At 39.5% G+C, this 22,593-nt stretch overlaps 1 protein-coding gene and 1 long non-coding RNA gene across 2 annotated transcripts; one reads left to right on the plus strand and one right to left on the minus strand.

The window, feature by feature from the left end:
• Nucleotides 1–6,966: 6,966 nt before the first annotated feature.
• On the minus strand, nucleotides 6,967–9,564 carry LOC113644787. Its single transcript, XR_003441068.2, has 3 exons — nucleotides 9,118–9,564; nucleotides 8,360–8,452; nucleotides 6,967–8,019 (listed from the first exon to the last, which is right to left on the minus strand). It is a non-coding gene; the product is annotated as an uncharacterized LOC113644787 (long non-coding RNA).
• A 5,141-nt stretch (nucleotides 9,565–14,705) lies between these two features.
• On the plus strand, nucleotides 14,706–18,338 carry LOC125140898 (ring-infected erythrocyte surface antigen-like). The gene is made up of 2 exons (XM_047811667.1): nucleotides 14,706–14,772; nucleotides 16,858–18,338. Exon 2 carries the CDS (start codon nucleotides 17,399–17,401, stop codon nucleotides 18,113–18,115), a length of 717 nt encoding a protein of 238 aa, XP_047667623.1. The 5' UTR covers nucleotides 14,706–14,772; nucleotides 16,858–17,398; the 3' UTR covers nucleotides 18,116–18,338.
• The last annotated feature ends 4,255 nt before the right edge of the window (nucleotides 18,339–22,593 follow it).

Consider the following 22,593-nt stretch of genomic DNA (forward strand, 5'->3'; position numbering starts at 1 on the left):
CGAAAGTCAGCAGAAATACCAAGAAAGAAAGAAAGAAAGAAAGAAAGAAAGAAAGAAAGAAAGAAAAAAAGAAAGAAAGAAAGAAAGAAAGAAAGAAAGAAAGAAAGAAAGAAAGAAAGAAATCCCCGCTGTAGTGTGTGTTGTTAGTTAGTGAGCACTCGGTCATGTTTACAATCAGACAGGGAGGAACGTTTCTACTGCACCCACACACTGCCTCTCACACAGGGGCCCCTACATACAAAGGGCCCTCCCCCACAGGGCCCTGCCCACACACATACTCACCCACCCCTTTGACCCCACACTGCCTGGGTGTTCTTGATTTTCTTCATTAATTACTGATTACAGTAGGTGTAGTAGACTAAAGGAGGTGGACGAGATCATCACTTACCTCCCCCCGCTCTCGGCTCTGTCTCATTCACAGTTTCTTATCATTTCAGCCTCAGCATCGTTATTAGAACATCACAGCGTCTGAGAGAGAAAAACACATTAACATCCATCATATAACCCGTGACATCACATTCATTTTACTCCTGACAGAGAGAGAGAGAGAGAGAGAGAGAGAGAGAGAGAGAGAGAGAGAGAGAGAGAGCAAAGAAGATAAGGAAAAGGAAGCAGCAATTAGGAAAGATCAAAAAGGAAGAAACAAGCAGGGAAAAATTTAAAGAAAGGAACAAGGTTAAGAAAAAAAGAAAGAAGATATGACAGTTTCTTGGTAGGTAAGAAAGAAAGAGAGAAAGAAAGAAAGAAAGAAAGAAAGAAAGAAAGAAAGAAAGAAAGAAAGAAAGAAAGAAAGAAATTACTTTTAGGACAGAAAAAGAAAAAGGGAAAAAAGAAACAGAAGAGAAATAAAAAATGAAAGGAAGAATGCAAGAATGAATAAAGAAAGCAGTGAAACAAGAAAAAAAAGGGAAAAAGAAACCAAATGATTTTTCTTGTGCTTTATTAATACGTTTGAATTCTTTCATGGACACACACACACACACACACACACACACACACACACACACACACACACACACACGCACCGACTGAGCAAGCGAGCGCAGTAATTAAGGCTAAGTGCTAGCGGTGTGGTGTGTGTTCTGACTCACAGACTCGAGGCACTCGGTGGGATTTGGGTTTTAACCTTCAGTTGCAGTGCGTCTCACATTAGCACGCATCAGGTTAGCCATACGTATCACATTAGCATGGAGTTAGCCGTATCACTGGACGGGGCTCGCGGGGTCGATGTATTCATTACACGCGGCCCGGCCGGCTTTAACACCGTGTCCGGTGATGGCGGAGGAGATAAGTGCCGAGCTCCACAGCACTCGCGCTTGTTTGGCTAATTATAACATTTAAAAGGACAAAAGAGGATTGCGTTCCTCAGCCAGAGCTTCCATTGTGGCTCTCCTTCACATCTCCAGCATCGTGTAAAGAGAGAAGAACAGAAGAGTCAGCAGCAGATCCAACACTACTTACTACTACTGACCTGAACACTACTTACTGATCACATCACAGCGCTGAACACAGTAAACTGTGCTATGCTGTGTTCAGTAAACTCAGTAAACTGTGCTATGCTGTGTTCAGTAAACCCAGTAAACTGTGCTATGCTGTGTTCAGTAAACCCAGTAAACTGTGCTATACTGTGTTCAGTAAACTCAGTAAACTGTGCTATGCTGTGTTCAGTAAACACAGTAAACTGTGCAATGCTGTGTTCAGTAAACTGTGCTATGCTGTGTTCAGTAAACACAGTAAACTGTGCTATGCTGTGTTCAGTAAACTCAGTAAACTGTGCAATGCTGTGTTCAGTAAACACAGTAAACTGTGCTATGCTGTGTTCAGTAAACACAGTAAACTGTGCAATGCTGTGTTCAGTAAACTCAGTAAACTGTGCTATGCTGTGTTCAGTAAACACAGTAAACTGTGCTATGCTGTGTTCAGTAAACTCAGTAAACTGTGCAATGCTGTGTTCAGTAAACACAGTAAACTGTGCTATGCTGTGTTCAGTAAACTGTGCTATGCTGTGTTCAGTAAACACAGTAAACTGTGCAATGCTGTGTTCAGCACAGCGTTGAACATAGTAAACACCAGTCAACTAAAGACATGTCCATCATCATCATCTGTCTTTAATTTCAACATCTTAGAAAGAAAGAAAGAAAGAAAGAAAGAAAGAAAGAAAGAAAGAAAGAAAGAATAAATATACAGTACTGTGCAAAAGTTTTAGGCAGGTGTGAAAAAATGCTGTAAACAAAGAAAGCTTTCAGAAATATAAATAACGAGTGTTTATTTCTGTCAATTTACAAAATGCAAAGTGAGCAAACAAAAGAAAAATCTCAATCAAAGCAATATTTGGTGTTACTAACTTTTGCCTTCAAACCAGCATGAAGTGATGGCACGACCCCCACAGAGCCCTGATCTCGACATCACCCAGTGTGTCTGGGATTACACGAAGAGACGGAAGGATGTGAGAAAGCCGACATCTACAGAAGATCTGTGGTCAGTTCCCCAAGATGTCTGGAACGACCTACTGTACCGGCCGAGTTCCCTCAGAAACCGTGTGCAGGCGTAGCTAGAAGTTGCTGCTGTTTTGAAGGCAAAGGGCGGTCACAGCAAATATTGATGTGATTTAGATTTCTCTTTTGTTCTTTCACTGCATTTTGTTCATTTATGAAAGTAAATGTTTAACACTTCCGTTTTTGAAAGCATTCTTTGTTCACAGCATTTTTTTTCACACCTGCCTAAAACTTTTGCACAGCAGTGTGCTGAACGGGTTCTCCTGGGTTCTGTGGCACTTTCACTTCTCCTCCTGCAGCTTTCTATCCCTCTGTCTATCTCTCTGTCTCCTTCACCTTCCTCTCACCTGGTCCTGGATTCATTAAACCACATGCAGGCCTTGTGTCTCTCTCTCTCTCTCTCTCTCTCTGGTCTGTCTCTCTTAGGTCAGTCTGTCTGTCTCTCTTAGGTCAGTATGTCTGTCTCTCTCACTCTCAGATATGTCTGTCTGTCTGTCTGTCTGTCTCTCTCTGTCGGGTCTGTCTCCCTTAGATCTCTCTCTCTATCTCTCACTCTCAGATATGTCTGTCTGTCTGTCTGTCTGTCTGTCTGTCTGTCTCTCTCTCTCTCTCTCTCTCTCTCAGGTCAGTCTGTCTGTCTTTCTCAGGTCAGTCTGTCTGTCTCTCTCAGGTCAGTCTGTCTGTCTCTCTCAGGTCAGTCTGTCTGTCTCTCTTAGGTCTCTTTGTCTCAGGTCACTCTGTCTGTCTTTCTCAGGTCAGTCTGTCTGTCTTTCTCAGGTATGTCTGTCAGTCTCTCTTGGGTCTCTTTGTCTCAGGTCACTCTGTCTCTCTCAGGTCAGTCTGTCCGTCTGTCTCTCCCAGGTTTCTTTGTATCCCTCTCTCTTTCAAAGGTCTGTCTGTCTCTCCCAGGTCCGTCTCTCTGTCTCTCTCTCTCTCTCTCTCTCTCTCTCTCTCTCTCTCTCTCTCTCTCTCTCTCTCTTCCTGTCTCTCTCTCTTTGGTTCTCCTCCATGATAAAAGCGATGATTTGGTCCGGAGCAATTTGCTGCCACACAAATCACAGCTAATGGATATTTATATTTCATTAGAGGAGAGAGTAACGGATGGCAGTGGATATTTACACACACACACACACACACACACACACACACACACACACACACACACACACACACACACACACACACACGTCCTCTACACTTACGCACAATTCGATTTGTCTCCACTGTGTTTATCAAATTGTATTAGAGCCCAACACGATCACCAAAGTAAACTGAATAAAACTGACACTAACGTGACACGGAGGAGGAGGAAAAAAGAGGAATAAACAGCTGAGAAAAGGAAGACAAAAAGAAAAGACTAACAAACAACAAAAAAAACTGGTAGAAAAATAGTAAAAAGAAATAAAAGATAAGTGAAAGAAAAAGAGAATAGAATTACAAAATGTACATAAGAAAGAAAGAAAGAAAGCTATAGAAAAAGAAAGAAAAAGGGAAAAGAGAAATGAAAGAAGAGAAACAAGAAGTAAAGTGGGAAATTCAAAGGGGAAAAAAGTAAAAAACTGAAAACAAATTAATAAAAAGAAAAAGAAAAAGGAAAGAGACCAATGTCAGAGAAAATGCACTAAGCTGTAGTGCACTATGTTGACCCACTAGATAGTGCTGTTCGGTGCAGTGGGTCAACGTGGGTTTGGGACGCAGCCGAGGAGACATCGGAGCAATATTATTTCTCACTCCCTTGATCCCTAGGGCACTACACTGACCTTCAGCTTGAGTGAAAGGACAAGTCAAAACAAAGGAGGTGTGTGTGTGTGTGTGTGTGTGTGTGTGTGTGTGTGTGTGTGTGTGTGTGTGTGTGTGTGTGTGTGTGTGTCACACTACTCTTACCTCCTGGTGTTTCCAGTAATCAATACAAGGCTGAAATCACCTGCCTGTTTTGTCCCGTCATCAATAATGAACACGGCGTCTCCTTCTTTCTAGTCTTCCACCTCACTGCCTCTCTCTCTCTCTCTCTCTCTCTCTCTCTCTCTCTCTGTCTCTCTCTCTCTCTGTCTTTCTGTCTGTCTGTCTCTCTGATCAATAATTCAGGTGCGCTCTTCCTGGAACATATGGCACAGGGGGTCGGTGGTGTTCAGGTTTCCTCGTTCCTCTTCCTCTTATCACAGAGACAGCGGGCAGGAACTCCACTTTTTTCTTGTCTGCCAAGTGTTCACTTTTGTTCCCTGCCTTGTTAGCTTTAATGGCCTGTGTGTGTGTGTGTGTGTGTGTGTGTGTGTGTGTGTGTGTGTGTGTGTGTGTGTGTGTGTGTGTGTGTGTGTCTTTTTCACACTGTTAGCTGACAGAATGCTTATCGTCCCGGGGCTTTTCACCAATCTCACCCCTGCCCCCCCTTCCCCTAATTTATTAAAAATATTTACATTTATTACTTGATTTATATTTAAAATGCATTACATTTAAGTAAATGCATCTTACCATCTATCTTAACAGTTTAAGACGTAATAAATAGTGTAAAAAGTAATAAAATAAAAAAAAGAAGAAACTTCCTGAACGAACATAGATAAGGATTTTTTATGAATGCCAATGAGAACAAGTGGCATAATTATTTTAGTATTTTTCTTTTTCTACTTTGTTCTGGTGAATAAATAAATACATAAACAATCTAGATCATAGAAATTAAGTATATTATTATTATTATTATTATTATTATTATTATTATTATTATTATTATTATTATTTTGTTTGTAAATAATACAGAGCACTAAATTTATTGCCACATTCAGTATCATCATTTACATTAAGAATAAATAATTAATAATGCATAAATAATTACTGGACTTGGATATTAAGTGTACGTCAGATGCTTTGAAACTGCAATTATTATATTGGACATTTTGTCAGGTTTTTTTTTTATAAATAAACAGGGTTTTACTTTGATTTTTTATTAATTATTACTGTGATAATTTTATTTAATACAAATACAGATTTAATATCAGAAAAATCCCCAAACCTCCACCAAAATAAATAAATAAATAAATAAATAAATAAATAAATAAATAAATAAATAAATAAATAGATAGATAGATAGATAGATAAATAAATAAATAAATAAATAAATAAACTAATAAATTCTGTTCTTTATGTTCATTTCACAAATTCTTGTCTTCTTAAACTTTTATTATTTATTTATTATTGTTATTTAAGTCAAGAAGCTCTATCTAGAGAAATTTTAATCTCACTTTCTGGTGTGAATGTGTGTGTGTGTGAGTGTGTATGTGTGTGTGTGAGTGTGTGTGTGTGTGTGTGTGTGTATGTGTGTATGTGTGTGTGTGTGTGTGTGTGTGTGTGTGTGTGTGTGTGTGTGTGTGTGTGTGTGTGTGTAAGTCCGTCTCTCGTGGGCTTTTGGCTCAGGCGGATCTCCATATGTGAGTCTCAGTGGGTTTCTGTCCATGGTGAAGAACGACCCGTCTCACACACACCCCTGACCCGCTGGGCCGCTGATGGATCCCAACTTTCTCCACCACTATGCTAACTTTACCATCTCTCTCTCACACACACAGCTGATCATTCAAGGACAACTTTTAAAAATGTTTCTATAAAATCTCTTTCTTTCTTTCTTTCTTTCTTTCTTTCTTTCTTTCTTTCTTTCTTTCTTTCTCCTCATAAAAGATAAACGTTTCTAACTGCTGTGAATGTACAAAGCAGATAAAAAAAAGTTTGCTTTTATTCCAGTTCCTCTTGCAGCCCACTGAGCCTCTGGCTCCCCGTCGCCCCTCTAATGACATCACTTCCTGTATAAAAGAGGAGATTAATCATCAGGCTCGGGTGTCATCTTGGGTCTTTATGACAGGAGCTGAAGGCGGGAAAATGAAACCCAAATTAAGGAACACAATCCTCCTTAACTTTATTTATTTACTCCTCCTTCTGTTGCTCTTTGGCTAATTCTAATGAAGAGGCCTCGGATGACTTCATTTGGCATGGCGGTAATTGGGTTTGGTGCCGAGTTTTTGGCCCGTGTTTGCCTTTCCCGCGCCCCCCTCGTTAGCCCGGACTTTAATTAGATCTGGCACTCGCCTTGCCGTGATAAATGCCGGTGTGATGAATGGAAATGCAAATACAGAGCATGCAGTTCGGCCCCCGTGGCCCCGTGGCCCCGTATCATTAACACTGTCCTGCTGTCAGATCCATCACTGTCACCAAGTCGGGGTGAGGTATTCGGTTCTAGGGGTGGAGGGGTAAAAAGAGAGCTGGGTGTAAAGTATATGAAACTCCATTAAACTCTTCAATTAGTACAAAATGTGCAGAATAAATTTCTTCATTTTTAGAATTGTCAAATTGTAAAAAAAAACAACAAAAAAAAAAAAAACAGAAAAACTGTGAACCCATTCTATCAAATTCTTGCAGAAATCTAAAAATTTAACCTTCACATTTCAAGTGTAGAAGTGAAGCGTAAACAGCTACCAGTTTCGCGTACAAGCCGCTATTCTTTAACCTCTAAAACTTTTTAAAAGACCTTTAACTTTCCTTAGAATTTAGAGTTTTAGATATCACTAAAATAAAAAAAAAAGCAGAGTCACTGTTACAATCAGGACGCTGCTGCAATCACATTTATTTTGAACTCTACAAAAATTTAAATTAAAAAAAAATAAATAAAAATACTGTCAAAACCTGAAAATCCAACATGTTGGAATTGTTTAAAATTTTGACCAGTGTTTATTTGGACAGAGACGAAACAAACAAACAAACAAAAAAACCCCCAACAAAATGGTGGTGAGCGTGTCAGAGGTTTATCTTACACGACATTAGAGCGGTGCAGCTTTGTCGGACAGCGCGGCGTGAATAATTTAGCGGGGGAAAAAATAAAAGGAGCCGTCAGACTCGTGACATTTGTCCTTGTTGTTGTGGCTGAAGTCTAACGTAGCAAGGTTAAAGGTAAAGTGGGCAAAGAGAGGACGAGACGAGCTGCACGCCAACACTCACACTCACACACACACACACACACACACACACACACTCATGCAATATACTACAGAAATATAACCCATCAGTGTTAAATAGAAGCCTAACATATCTCAGGAAGGAGTCTCCAGTGTCAGAGCTAAAGCGCTAACTTTCTTGTAGCTAAGAGAAATCTTATCTGAGAAAGTTCCAGAACATTTAATATAACTAATTAGTACTTGATGCCAAACTGCTGTAGTATTTAAGGAATGAGAGCCTCATTGAGAATTATTACATTATTACAGGCGTCTACCCTCGACACTAATCTGGAGGCGCTTGGACAATTCTCCGTATTGAGAACAAGGCCGAAGGTGGGACACTTCAGGGTAGACGTTTTTAGCGAGTGTAATGAGGGGGTTTAATATCCGCTCTCCTGCTGGGCTATTGTGCATGCCGCCTTGTTGGAGAAGGATTCCAAACACGGAGGAACATGTAGTCAGCCATGATTCTGCTCACTGCTGGTTAGCGACTCCCTCTGCAATTACTGAAGCCAGCTGCTTCCTTCACCCTCGCTACGCTTCAATCATCGCCACTAAAAGCCGAGAGAGAAATAAAAATTCACCAAGGCAACAGGGAGAAAAAAAGATCCAGCGCAGGATATTTTGAAATCTTAATCACACCATAGGGTTTGTTAAAATTTTTAATTAATTAATTAATTAATAAATAAATAAAAAGATAGATAGATAGATAGATAGATAGATAGATAGATAGATAGATAGATAGATAGATAGATAGATAGATAGATAGATAGATAGATAGATAGATAGATAGATAGATAGATAGATAGATAGATAGATAGATAGATAGATAGATAGATAGATAGATAGATAGATAGATAGATAGATAGATAGATAGATAGATAGATAACCAACCTCTAACATGGTGATAGAGATGGGGTAATGGGTCCTGACTCTAACTGATCATAAACATGGTGCAATGTGATGTGAGAAGCAGTTAGCAAAGAGCTAGAGTTTAAAAGTTAAAAAAAATAAAAAATAAATGAACATGACATTTTTCCTAGAACAGCTAGTCAGACGTGAACAGATTAGTGGTTAGCAAGGGGTTGGATTCTAAACATGTTACTTAGCATGAAGCCAGAGCATCTGTTGAACTCCCAGTAATAAAAATTAACCTCTAAATGTTAATATATCAGCCATACAATTAGCCAGTTAGTTGAGGGTGAAGTGATTAGTGCTTAGCAAACTTGAAATTTTAAATAATTTGCCTAGGACATGGTGTGATTGCTATAACAGATTAGCAATTAACACCAGGCTGGACTCGTTTTAAATAATTGGCTTCATAATTGGCAATTTTATAACAGTTAGTCAAGGCCGAAATGATTCGCGATTAGCATGAGGGAGGAATCTAAATGATAAAGAATATACTATTATCATGGATTAGCACTTAGCAAGAGGATGAACTATTAAGAAATTAGCATAAACGTGTGATTTGTTTTTCTAACAGCTAGCTGAGGGTGAAAAGGTTAGCAGTTAGCACATATATATCTCTCATGTACTAACTGTCCTGTCCAAAATAACTGAAACAATCAGCAGAAATATTGGGTAGTTTGATCACGATGGGATAATATACATGTTAGATTAGCATCATTGACAAAACACATGTTACTTACATCCAGGTTGAAGAGGAGGGACCTGCTCTAATGTTTTGTTATAATCTTCCCACTTTATTCTTTGAAACTTCATCTTCTAATCTAATCAGGAGATCTCTCAATGGCTGCTTCCACAGCAAAGCTAACGAGTCAAATACACAAGCCGCCTGGCTAATTTAACTAATACAGCTGAAAGACTCGTTTTCCGCCTGCCTTTGCCATCACTGTGGTAACAAACCAAATAAAATAAAATCAATGCAACAAAAATGAGCGGGAACTTGAAAGGTTTAAAAAAATGAAAATGTGCCTAAAAGTTTAGCATGGTTAGCGGGCTCTATATGTTCATAAATAACCACCAACATAGAGTGTTGCGGTGATTAGCCGTTAGCAAGGGAATGAACTCTAAAAGTTAGAGAATTAGTCTCAATAGGGCTCTCAAGTTTTAAAGACAGGTAAGAGTGACATCTCCAACCAATTTAGTTGACATCTTTGAAAGACAGATGCAAATGATTAATGATATCAAATATGACATGATTTTAAAAGTGACCTAGAACATCGATGATGCAATACACTTTAATTTATTTAGTGCTAATAAAATTATTAAGCCTATTTGGAGAGAGATGTTTAATGTGACAAAATATGACAAGGCCTAGACCAGTGGCTCTCAAACTTTTTTGGCGTGTGGCCCCCCTTGTATACAGTGTATACCCCCCCCCCCCCAAAAAAATTGATATCATAAAACATTCCAAAACTTAATATTTGAATTAAACTAAACATATTAAATTATACAATGTAACCGCTTGTTCTGAGCAGATGTTGTCAGTGGAACAGGGCCCCCTGGCACCATCTCAGGGCCCCCAGTTTGAGGACCACTAGCCTAGACTACTTGTTCTGAGCAGGTGTTGTCAGTGAATCGGCTGTAAAACTGTTGACCAAGTTACAGACTCTCATGAAAAACTGATGCTGATTATCTGGGAAACGTCTCTAACAGCAGCCAAAATGTCATTGTTTGTGTCAATAAGTTGTGAATTTGTTGTAACATTAAAACAGGAGATCATGACTTACTCTGTGGGTGAATGAGGATGATGCTGAACAATTTCAGGATATGCTTTTTTTCATTGGTTGTTGTGTTAAATCTTACCCAGATGCAATAGTGCTATTTTCTGATTGGCTATTGTGTAGCCTCTTTTTTGATTGGCTGAAAAGTGTCAGACTCGACTAAGAGCTCCAGGGGAGACGCACTTGATTCCTGTCCAGTTCCATAGAGACAGCGGTGCGAACAGATACATTTTGCATATTAAATATATGATAAATAGTACGTTTTTCTGCGTGACAAATACAATGTGTGGTGGAAGAGCGTGACAAAAGACCGTAATGAGTGACAATGCGTGATACTTGAGAGCCTTGTCTCAAACATGGTGTGATTTTTAAAACAGCTATCAGTTAGCAAGATGCTGGGTAATAGCTTGTACTCTGCTTAAGAATTCGCCATAAACATGGGGGAATTTCTATGACAGCTACTCAAGTGTGAAGTGATTAGCAATACATTGAACATTAAACATTAGAGAAGTAGCCTTAAGGATGGTCTGATTTATATAACAGCAAGGCGTGAGGTAATTAGTGATTAGAATGATGGTTTAGACCATAAATGTTTATTATTTAAGCAAGAGACAGGTGTGGTTCCCATAAAAGCTAAGTCTAGGGAGATGAAAATGAATAGCAATCAGCATGAAACCATTGCAATGAGTTGAACTCTAGTGTTCAAGAATTAGCTGCAAACATGCACTGGTTCTAGGCACCTAAATAACTGGGAGAGAAAAAAAAAACAGCTATTTTTTTGGGTTGTGTAGATTAGCGATTAGCATTATCTGATTCTGGTGGAAATGCGTGCCATGATTAGCAATAAGCATGAGGCGCAGTAAGAAGCAGTGGTTAGATAAGCGAGTGTGAATTGATTAGTACGAGGATGCTAAACATTAAACAATCACACCTTGTGTTGTTTTTCTTTTCTATAACCACTAATTGTAAGTGTGAATTCAGTTGTGATGCAAGCAGCAACGAACTACATTGTGTGAAGTGATTAGTGATTAGCGTGATGCTAACAGCAGAAATGCCACTGTCACTGCTGTGCTACGTTGCTGGCAGTCACCCTTTTCGCAGCCAGACACTGAACTCATCTAATAAGAGGCCTTGTTTGTAATCAAATCTGTCATTAAGTATTCATCGGATCAAAAGTTCAGCAGCCGATGTTGCTTTGTCGAGTCGAGCCCTGGGGCCCTGCTTAGGGGATGAAGCTAAATAGAAGTGCGGAGGTGCTGTTTATAAATTATTCCTGCTAGGCTGCTCTGCTTACGATGAGGAGGTCACCGCAATGACTAACGCGTGACACCGAGCTTAGTGTCACCCACAATGTAACCCAATCACCAGTGCAGCCTGGGCAGCCTGCATAGGACTAACAGCACACTCATAATGAAGTGCTGCACTAGTTCTCTTCAGCCCCAGGACAGTATATCACGATAATCAACTCAAACACATATTTGGGGATTAGTTCATTATTAGGGGAAGAAGCTAATAATTAGCATTACACATATACAATGTTGGGATTAACAGCATAGGTTACAGCACAATTTCTAGCATAAGAAATGCTAGAAATGTTTAAAAGAATGTTGTGCGTCAGCTATTAGCAAAAAATGTTCTGATGCTAGCAAAGATGAAATGATGACAATGTCAGACAGAATAGCAGACAGGGAGCTACTAATGAAATGCTAGCAAGTGAATAAATTCCATCAAACATAATATGCTAGCTACAATAAAATGCACAAAACGCACCATGTTAGTATGACAAACAAAATATAGCAGTTTGTGGCTATCAGGTAAACACATACACACAGACAACAACAACAACAACATCATTTTAAAAGTAAAGAAAACTTAAAGTAAACCCAATGCGATATAAAGTGACATGTGCTGAATGAAGTTACCCTCATGTTAAGGCAAATAAATAAATAAATAAATAAATAAATAAATAAATAAATAAATAAATAAATAACAATTAAAATAAATAAAAACATTTTATATACATTAGGTAAATAATAATAATAATAATAATAATAATAATAATAATAATAATAATAATATAAAGCAAGTTGATCCTATGCATTTCAAAAAGAAAAATGAAGCACAGGATGAATTTATAAATAAATAGTTTCTTTGAATGTGAAAGAAAGAAATAAAAATGAAATTGTAAGGACTTTCCAGCTGCAAAAATTTAATTGAACAAAGAATTTACAAATTTAGAATACTAAAATAATAATAATAATAATAATAATAATAATAATAATAATAATAATAATAATAATAATAATAATAATGCACTATAAAATAGTTTATAGTAAAACAAAACAGAGTCAATTAGATTTAATGAAATATCAAATATAAAGTAGATGTGAGCAGCTTTCACTTATTTCCATTTACTTTGTGTTCTAAATCCTAAAAAACAGAATAAAAAAACAAACAAAAAAAAAACAGGTAAAATAGGCAAATCAGAGGAGACGCCTGGAGCAAAGGGACACAACACAGCACTATGCAGGCGGCACAACAGGGGGGTAAATATTTTATAGCACTGTCCTCAGAGGCTGTATCCTCGGGTCATTTAGCCTCAGGCTACACGCTAACAGCTAGCTTTTGGCCCACTCAGCTCGTTTGGTAATGGCTTCCTGTCCTGAAACACAGGTCTAAATGTGATGCAGCGGCTACAGATGTTAAAGTCGTGTTGACAATCTTCAGCGTCAGAGCGCACTCGAGGGAACGAGTCCATCAGAGAGCTCAGGACGCTGTCTGAAGGTTGAGATTCGAGCGTCTGTGTGGTAAAGGCTTGCATATCTTTCCAGTATGCTGCATTTCTATTGGCTGAGAACAATGACTGTAGTGATATAAGCAGCTACACTTATGCTAGCTCTAGCTAACATTTAAACTACAGAGAATTTTATGTGTAGAACAAACAACAATCTACACGAGAGTCTGTTGAATAAACATGTGTTTATAAACATAAATGTTTATGTTGTTCTTGAATTCTTAAAAGACTGAAATTAAAAACCATCAAACCTGTTGTTTTGTACGTATTTAGGTTTTTCCATCGTTCCTCAGGTGTTCTTTTGTTCCTCTGATATATTTATTAGTCTGTCACAATCACAGCGCCGACTCTCCCCTGATGGCCGGAGCGCTCTCCTGGTGAAAACCCCTCAGCCCTAGCGTAGGCTAATTGGGACGGAGCCCCTGCAGCGCTCGACGAGGCAGAAAACGATGATTAATTAATTTAGTCCTCAAACCGTGAGAGGTTTATGAGGCTCACAGTGGACAGCGACGCTCCCACACGGCTTCGCTTTGACCTGCACTGTCACAAATAACGCAACATTATTCCTCAGCTTTTTAAATCCTTTGCGTTCACAGGGGTAAAAAGCGATACAAACTTTCCTGAGTGAGAAGAAGGTGAGGCTAAATATAACAAACATAAGTTTTGAAATGTGCATGCTAGCATAACTTGCTGTCCGATAGCGTAAAATTTCCATAAAAAACTAATTCTGTTAGATTTATAGCATTATTTTATTTAATTGACTAGCAATGTATTGCCAAAAGTAAAACTAGTATAACTTTAGCTAACAAACATGATTGTACCAAATCTGTAAGCTAGTAGAACTAGCTAACTAGCAGCGTTTTACCCAAAAGTGTTATGCCAGCTAAATACTTTGTAGTGCTTTGCCAAACTAACCGCTAGCATAACACCATTACAGCTTTACCTCTGACTGCTACTGCTCCCTGATACTGGAGGCTCCTTCCAAGGATGTTGAATTAATTTTACCAATCCGTCACTGTGGAAACGAGAACGTTTTAGAAAGCGCGCGTTAAAATATACAATCGATTTGCTGCCTTACTACAGTCAGAGCTGCAGTTCTAGAAAACAATGTAACATCTCCTGACCAATCAGAATCTGGAATTCAGTAGCATCTAGAAAGTCCCACCCACTTCTATGTTAATCCATTAAAAAAATTCATAAGCTATAAATCTAATTAAATATGTAATAAGACATTTAAAAAAATTTCTGTATCAAAATTAGTTTCTGTATTTTAAATTTCTGTATCAAAAAGATAAAAAATATAATATATAGTTTAATGATACAAAAAGTACATATAAATGAGTATATAACATTTTCCTAAAGCAGTTTGAGCAGATAAATGGTGTAGATTGTCGTCCGGTTTAAATCACAGTTTAGCTGCCTACTTAGGGCGCCTCAGTAGCAGGGTGAGCTTATTTAGGAGCGTCCAGTGATCCTCGTGAAATATCGAGATATAACTGATGATGGTGATGTTTATAGTCAAGGGAGAGAAGAAGGTCATGGTGGAAACGTGGCTGTCTTGTGGAATTGGATTGTAGAAAGCATCTCACACACACACACACACACACACACACACAGACACACACACACACACACACACACACACAGAAAATGGGCCACATCGTCAGCACTGTGTAGGCTGAAACTGGCAGGCGTGCTAAGCTGGCCAAAGCCTCTAAAAGCCTTAACGTTGTCACTACAAATTTCTGTGTTCGTGACAGGAAGTGACATCGTGCACCGCCGCCAGGAGCAGGCTGGAGGATAAACAGATGCCGCAGCCCGAGGTAGAGTGGAGATTTCTTTTCTTGTCCGTCGGGAAGGATGAAAGCGTGCAGGACGAGAGCCAAAGCAATAAAGAGTATCCTCGCCTGGAGTCGCCTTCACCCAAAGTGTGCACTTCCACAATATTACCCCTCGTGTCCATGCTGTTCAGACGCCTCAGCCATATTGCTTTAGAAACAGCTCGGGAAGAGGCGTGATCTCGTCTCTGGGGTTTCAATGAAATATGTTTTGCTCAATAATTAAGTCTGAAGGGAAAGAACGCTCCAAGCTTCCTCCGTTTTTCTGATATTTTAGACTCGTTTCTCCACGACGTTAGCGGGTTTTTAAAACGTCGCCATTTCCTTTATGGACTTTTAGATTCCTCTGGAGCTCTCACGAGAATCACAATCTTAGTGGATCTAAACAGTCTTATAAAAGAGAAAAGCATTCCTTAGTTAAACAACTAGTTAGCAAAAAAAGACCAGACAAGCATACTGTAATGTGTGGTAGTTACTTTCTACCAGTTTTATTAGCAAGGGTTTGCTTGTCATGTACGAGAAAATAAACCAAAACAAATTTCTAGTTCTCTTGCCGCTTTACCCTGTTTATAGCACTACATAAAGGTGTAACTGTTTTGGGCACTAAAGTTAAGTAAAAATTTTAAAATCTGAGTTAGTTAGAGTTGAGTAGATTTACATTGAATTGATTTGAGTTACATTTAAGTTCACGTTCGAATTTAAGTGGAGTTTGTTCGGTAAAGTGAACGTGCATTCATTTCAGTTCAAGTTGAATCATTTTGAGTAAAATTAATTTAATTTAGGGTTCAATTGCAATAAAACGAGATCGAGTTCGTTCAAGTTCGAACCATGGATTAGTTTATTTAAACCAGGTTGAGTTCAGGTCGATCGAGTTAGAGTCGCGTTGACTTCATTTGATTTGAATCCGTTTGATCGGATCTCATTTGAATAACAATCGAGAAATGGAATCTTCTATAATCTGAGTTGAGAAATTCATTCATGAATCAATTTAAGCTAAGTTTGAGTTACAGCTTCATTAAGTTCATTTGAGTCGGAGCTGATGAGGAGTTGAGTGAATTTGCAGTCATTTGAATTATTTAGAACTAGGCTTGAGTTTAATTCATCTCAGATTGAGTTGAGTTCATGAATGTTTAAGTCTAAAAACAAAACAAAAAAAAAACCCCACAATGTACAAAACAAAACGATGGACAAATTAACTACAGTTAATGGCATCAGTATATTTAATTGCATTCTATTTAATTCAGTAATAATGATTCTGATGATTCTTTTTTCTTGACGAAAGCAGATAAATGGACGCTCCGAGTTTTCTGTTTTGATAACTGCACTCCCACTGTGTAAGAGATTAGTATCCTCAGCCTCAGCGTTCCCTCAGGAGACCGAGGACGAATTGAATGTGTTTAATGTAGGGCTCAGGGTTCCAGGTCTAACTCACAGCTGTAGTGCACACTTCTTCATTTTGCCCTGACAATTGACCAGCTATTGCCCTACAGGGGCCACCCATTTGAGGGGTCATGGAGCAGATTGGTCCCCTCACCCATCAATCACACACACACACACACAGCCCCTGGACTCGTTCCGCTTGCGTGTGTGTGTGATGTGACAGCGAAGGGACACATGTCCCCTCGGGTTTCACGATAAGAAGCTAAATCTCTCAAAGCCTCTAACCAGACTAGCGAGGCAGTTTTTCTCCCTGTCACAATCACAGAGGGGAAAATCAGCAGCGTGTCTCTACACGAACCCGCAAAATACACCAGCAATCAAAATCAGGCATTTGAGCATTTGTGAATTTTTGTGTATTTATAAGAAATATTTAAAAGAAATATTAAAAAAAAATCTCAATAATATAAAATGTACTTGGTTTAGAAATATATATATTTTTTAAACATAAATATGAAAATTAAATAAAACATTGATAAAACTAAATTAAATAAATGAACTGAAGTTAAAATGACTCATTTGAAACTTGTATTTGTATTTAGTTTTTTTATTGATTTATGACAAATTAGTGATTATTTATTTGTTTGTTTGTTTGTTTGTTTGTTTGTTTTACAAAATTTCTTTCTTTTTCAGAGATTTTCAGCCGGAAGTTTTCTGCTATCTTTCCAATTTCAGTGATCTCGTTAAAGACGGCAGCAGCAGAAACACGACTACAGAGCGTCATTCTTACTCAGACTCCTCGTCCGTTTCCAATGGCTTACAGCTTAAATAAAAAATGAAGGAGAAATGTAATTTTAACTCATAATATTATAAAAATATATTGGCACATGGATATATCACCCCGTCTCTAATGTGTTAAAGAATTGCTGTTGCTTAGAAACCATGAAATGAACATAGAAGATGGTTCTACAATCAATAGATGCTCTGAGAACTGTCTCCGTGCGGAAAAATGCCTCAGGTCCCAGACAATAAACGTAATAAATATCTTTTATACCTCACAAGATACTTTAATGACACATGTGGAGTCTGAGTCACCCTGGGCTCCTCATTTAGCACTGTCAACACATATGGGTCTACAAACACATGGAGAACGTCCAAGAGAACATATAGGAGGACATTCAGAAGAACGTATTTAAAAACATCCAGGGAAACGTATAGGAAAACATAGTGGAGAATGTCAAAAAGAATATGTAAGAAAATGTTCAGTGGAACATCCAGGAAAACGTGCAGGGGAACGTCCAGAATAGCATTCAGGAGAATGTCTAGGGAACTATATAAGAGAATATCCAGGGGAATGTTTGGAGGAACATCCAGGAGATTGTTAAGGGGAATGTCCAGAAGAAAATATAGGAAAACATCCAGAGTATTGTCATGGAGAACATCCAGAGGAACATCCAGTGTAATGTCCAGGAGAACCTCCAGGGGGGCATCCAGTGTATTGGACAGGAGAACATCAGGGGAACATCCAGGGAAACATATAGAGAATTGTCCAGAAGAACATCCAGGGGAACATCCAGTGTATTGGACAGGAGAACATCCAGAGTATTGGCCAGGAAAACATCAGGGGAACATCCAGGGAAACATACAGAGAATTGTCCAGGAGAACATCCAGGGGAACATCCAGTCTAATGTCTTGGAGAGTGTACAGAGGAACATCCAGTTTAATGTCCAGGAGAAGATCCAGAGGGACATCCATGGAAACAAACAGATAATTGTCCAGGAGAACATCAAGGGGAACATCCAGAGTATTGGCCAGGAGAACATCAAGGGGAACATCGAGAGTATTGGCCAGGAGAACATCGAGGGGAATATTAAGAGTGTTGGCCAGGAGAACATCCATGGAAACATTCTGAGTATTGGCCAGGAGAACATCCAAGGGGAACATCCATAGTATTGGCCAGAAATACATCCAGGAGAACATTCAGGAAAACATACGGAGAATTGTCCAGGAGAACATCCAGGTGAACATTAAGGGAAGCATCCAGTCTAATGTCCTGGAGAGTGTCAAGAAGAACATCCAGAGTATTGTCCAGGAGAAGATCCAGAAGAACTTCCAGGGAAACATACAGAGAAACGTCCAAATTGTGTCCAGAAGTATCAAGAGAGTGAAAAAAAAACCCACACATTCCCAGGATTAGACTTGGGAGTGCAAAAGTATTCACACCCTTACATCAAAATAAAGGAGCCAACACATGAGTTTGGATTTAAAGACATTCCTCAACTAATACAAAGGCAATAAAATGGTGTCTGTTCAAAGGTTCTTGCACCCCGACCATATTAAATGTATTTCTTTCATTAAAAAAATTCTCTGCTAACTTTTTGAACATTGTTAGCTTCATAGCAGTTACCGTGTTCTCATGTTACAGCTTTGAGAACGTATATCGACAGCCGTACAAGCTCATGCGAACGGTCTGTTACTATAGAAACGGAGCAGTATTAGAAAAAGCTCATTAATATAAACCTGTGCTCGGTTTAAACGTCAGCCGCTAAGAGCGACGGTGATAAATTGGAGCAGCAGCTGAGCCGCCATTAATCAGGCCGCCTGCAGGGGAACATTTCTGAAAGACTTGACTAGACTTTTGGTTAACTGGAGATTTGAGAGTAAAAAGGACCTCACTGCTGCTTTTCTCCTCCTTTTTTTTTTCCTTCACTGAAAATTATTAATAGCATTCTTGACCACAATTCATTTTGACAAATCGCTACTCGGGGAGCTGGGCGAGTTTGACGGTGTCTAACACCAGGCTTTGATAACCTCCCACCTGTAAAACTCCTGTAGGATATTTGACGGAGAGATAGCGCCACGATGAAACGTTTTTACAGCCTGTGTTTTATTTATTTACTGAAATTCTCCAGGCAATAACAGAAACGTGAGACGGATCGTATCTCCCCTGACTGTCAGTCACGTACAGGCTTCGGTCCGGGAAGTGAAAAAATGAAAAATATGCAATTAGTCGGCTGTCAGACGAGGCGCTCCTTCGTGTCTCGGACATGCATCACTCACTACTGTCGCTGCGGAGGAAAGACAAAGCAGCTCCCTACACTCTACCTAGTGCACTAGATATTCCCCAAAGAGATCAACCCCTACGATTAACAAAAAAAAGCTTCTACTACTTAATGCATGGCGTCATGCTCTCCCTATACTGTATACACTGGCTTGCAAAAGTATTCACCCCCTAGATGAAAGATTTTGCCTTAACAAAGAAAGTGTCCATCACCTTTAAAGCATTAAAACAGTCCCCAATTATCATTCATTCATTTTCTACCGCTTATCCGAACTGCCTCGGGTCACGGGGCATCATCTCAGGTGTCATTGGGCATCAAGGCAGGATACGCCCTGGACAGAGTGCCAACCCATCGCAGGGCACACACACACTCACACACTATGGACAATTTTCCAGAGATGCCAATCAACCTACCATGCATGTCTTTGGACCGTGGGAGGAAACCGGAGTACCCGGAGGAAACCCCCGAGGCACGGGGAGAACATGCAAACTCCACACACACCAACCCTGGAGGTGTGAGGCAAACGTGCTAACCACTAAGCCACCGTGTCCCCCTAGTCCTCAATTAAATGAACAAAAACTGTCCAATAGGGTGTGAAGTTATATGTAAGAGGATGGACATATCAGTGAACATTGTTGGATCAACAGTAAAGAAGTAGGAGCTTCATGGAGGTGACCCAAGATCTCTGGTAGACTGGAGAATGAAATGACAGTGAGGCCAACATCTCTCTGAAGGATATACAGCGTACATCACTGAGGACTGAACAGGAGCTTAGAAAGAACCCGAAGCTGTATGAAAGCCGAGCGGAACCCAGTGAAGACGTGTGAAGAGTCCAAGATCAAAGAGTTGTGTGTGGGACAAACCTAAAACAGGACACACCTCAATTAACACCGTATGTACAGTGAAACATGCTGGTGGTGGCATCATGCTCTAGGGATGTTACTTACTGTATGTTTCCCGATCTGAAGCAAATCTGTCAGAAAGAATGGGTGAAAATGATTCCAAAACAGTGTGATACGACCTCGCCTACTGAGTAACGAGTCTGAAGGGGGTCAATACTTATAAAGCAGCATTTTTTTTAGTCTTGAAATCTGCTGACAATGAATCATTGTCTGGAACAAAGTGTGTAAGAGTCATTTGAAATGCGGCCGGGGGTCATGTTTAGTAGTACCTACTACTACACAGGGTCTCTCTCTCTCTCTCTCTCTCTCTCTCACACACACACACACACACACACAAACACACACACAAAATCAGCCAAAAGCTGTTTCACATAGTTCCACATCAAAGCATGATTATTTTCTATGAGAGAAGATGAACAAGGCTTTCTCAGTGGCATCAAGCTGCTTAATGTGCCTGTGTGTGTGTGTGTGTGTGTGTGTGTGTGTGTGTGTGTGTGTGTGTGTGTGTGTGTGTGTGTGTGTGTGTGTGTGTATGTGTATGTGTGAGAGAGAGAGAGATTGTGTTTTATCAGACAGAGCCTGCCGATTTCCCCTTGTCTAAACTCTAAATCCTTGCCTGGCCTGGACGACTATGAGAGCTAGGACACTGGATTTATCATCTGCTTTTTCCTTTCTTTGTTTTCTACCTACCTATATATACTGTATAGTGTGTGTGTGTGTGTGTGTGTGTGTGTGTGTGTGTGTGTGTGTGTGTGTGTGTGTGTGTGTTAAATCACAAGCATGTGATATTCCGAGTGGATTTTGTTTTCCGGATGTTTTCAAACTGCTGAATTCTGGATCCTGATTGGTCGTAAAGTCTAAAATAATAATAATTAAAAAAAGCCACTCTTCCCCTCGTCTCTTTATCTCACCATAACTCCAGACCAACATTTCATTTACACCTAATCAGATCGAGTCATATACAGTCGATCGCTCCGGCCAATCACAGCACACTCCGGGCCCTGAGACGGATACCTGCGAGGTCCAGACTTGCGTCACTTCACAGTTCACAACTTTTCACATATGTCCTCTGAGATGTCTGGGGTTTATTAAAACTTAATCGCAAAGCATCCTCTCTAATCAAGGTCATGCGTCGTGTAATGGAGCAGAACAACTGAGTAGAAACAGTCTGAATGGTTTGGATGGCACTGATGTATTCCCTAAGATTACACTGCATAAGGGACTATGTACAGTACTAATATACTAGATAGGGTACAGAAGCTAACATTTTCTTGTCAGATTGTTGAACGTATAACCCAAAGTTATTCTCTTGCAAATTTACTACGATAGATGCCAGAAAGCACATGTACACACTTGAATTAAACCATTGCTCTTTTTTTTTTTTGTTTTGTTCAAAAACGATTCACTTTTTTTAATGAATCCTCAAGACTGGGCACGTTTCCAAAAGCCTGCTAGCAAAGAGCCTGCAGAGTTGATGTGACAAGCTTTTAATTAAAGTTCTCCCGTCTCCGTTCTTGGCTCGCTTCATTATGTGTGGCCTCGCCAAAAAATTCCCAAAGTCAACAAAGAAATATGAGCAAATTCCCTAACAGGCCTCTTTTCATTTCATTAGCCAGCATTTCGCTCTCACTCTGAGTGCTAGCGGGAGGAACGGTGTAGCGTTTACGGCCATAATAAAACACGGCTGCTGCTGCTATGGAAGGGAATTGCATGTGTGTGTGTGTGCGAGTGTGTGTTAAGCTGGTAAAACAGGTGTGCTAGATCAAGCGAAGGGCAGAGACGATTGTGAACATAGATACACTCATGTAGCGAACACGAGCGTGAACGAGGATGTTATGACGAACTGGAATTAAAAAACCTTGATGCAAAGTCTTGGCTTTGATCGGCAGCTTGTTCACCATCCGAGCTTTTCGGTCCTAGCTTTCTGTGTATGGCAGACACCCCCAGGGACGGGAGCAGGCTGCAGGGCTCCTGCACACTTTCTCTCAAATCTCTGAAATCCTATATTACAGCCATGACGCCGTGTTGCCTGTTCAGCTGTGGCACTCAGTCACCTTTCACACAAGTGTTGAGGATATTTTATATCAGTATTTTATATCTGATGTCACTTCAGGATGATTATATTCTGTAAATTTCCATTTTTAATTTTATTATTTATTTATTTATTTTTCTGCCAAACATTAATCTTTGCCAAGAATGGCAATATTTATAGTCATCACTATACAGTATATCGGGAGTAGAATTCAATAATTCTCCATAATTTGCACTACATGTGCTCTAAAATCACTTATCAATTCAAAACGATGTAGAAAAGTACAAAGTTTGCAAAAGACTTAACCTGAATCCCACAGGGTTCTCTGTTAGGACCCATACAGTTCCACATGGATGCTATTATTTCCCTCCCTACATAGGGCACCTAGATAGTATCTAGTGAGCTGCCTCTTTCAGGATTCTTTGTTCAGAT

This window comes from Tachysurus fulvidraco, chromosome 3, assembly GCF_022655615.1.
Source record: "Tachysurus fulvidraco isolate hzauxx_2018 chromosome 3, HZAU_PFXX_2.0, whole genome shotgun sequence".
NCBI classification, from domain to species: Eukaryota; Metazoa; Chordata; class Actinopteri; order Siluriformes; family Bagridae; genus Tachysurus; species Tachysurus fulvidraco.

Excerpts from the sequence above, each read along its gene's own strand:
- LOC125140898 (XM_047811667.1), top strand. The coding sequence starts at position 17,399 with ATGTCAAAAAGAATATGTAAGAAAATGTTCAGTGGAACATCCAGGAAA.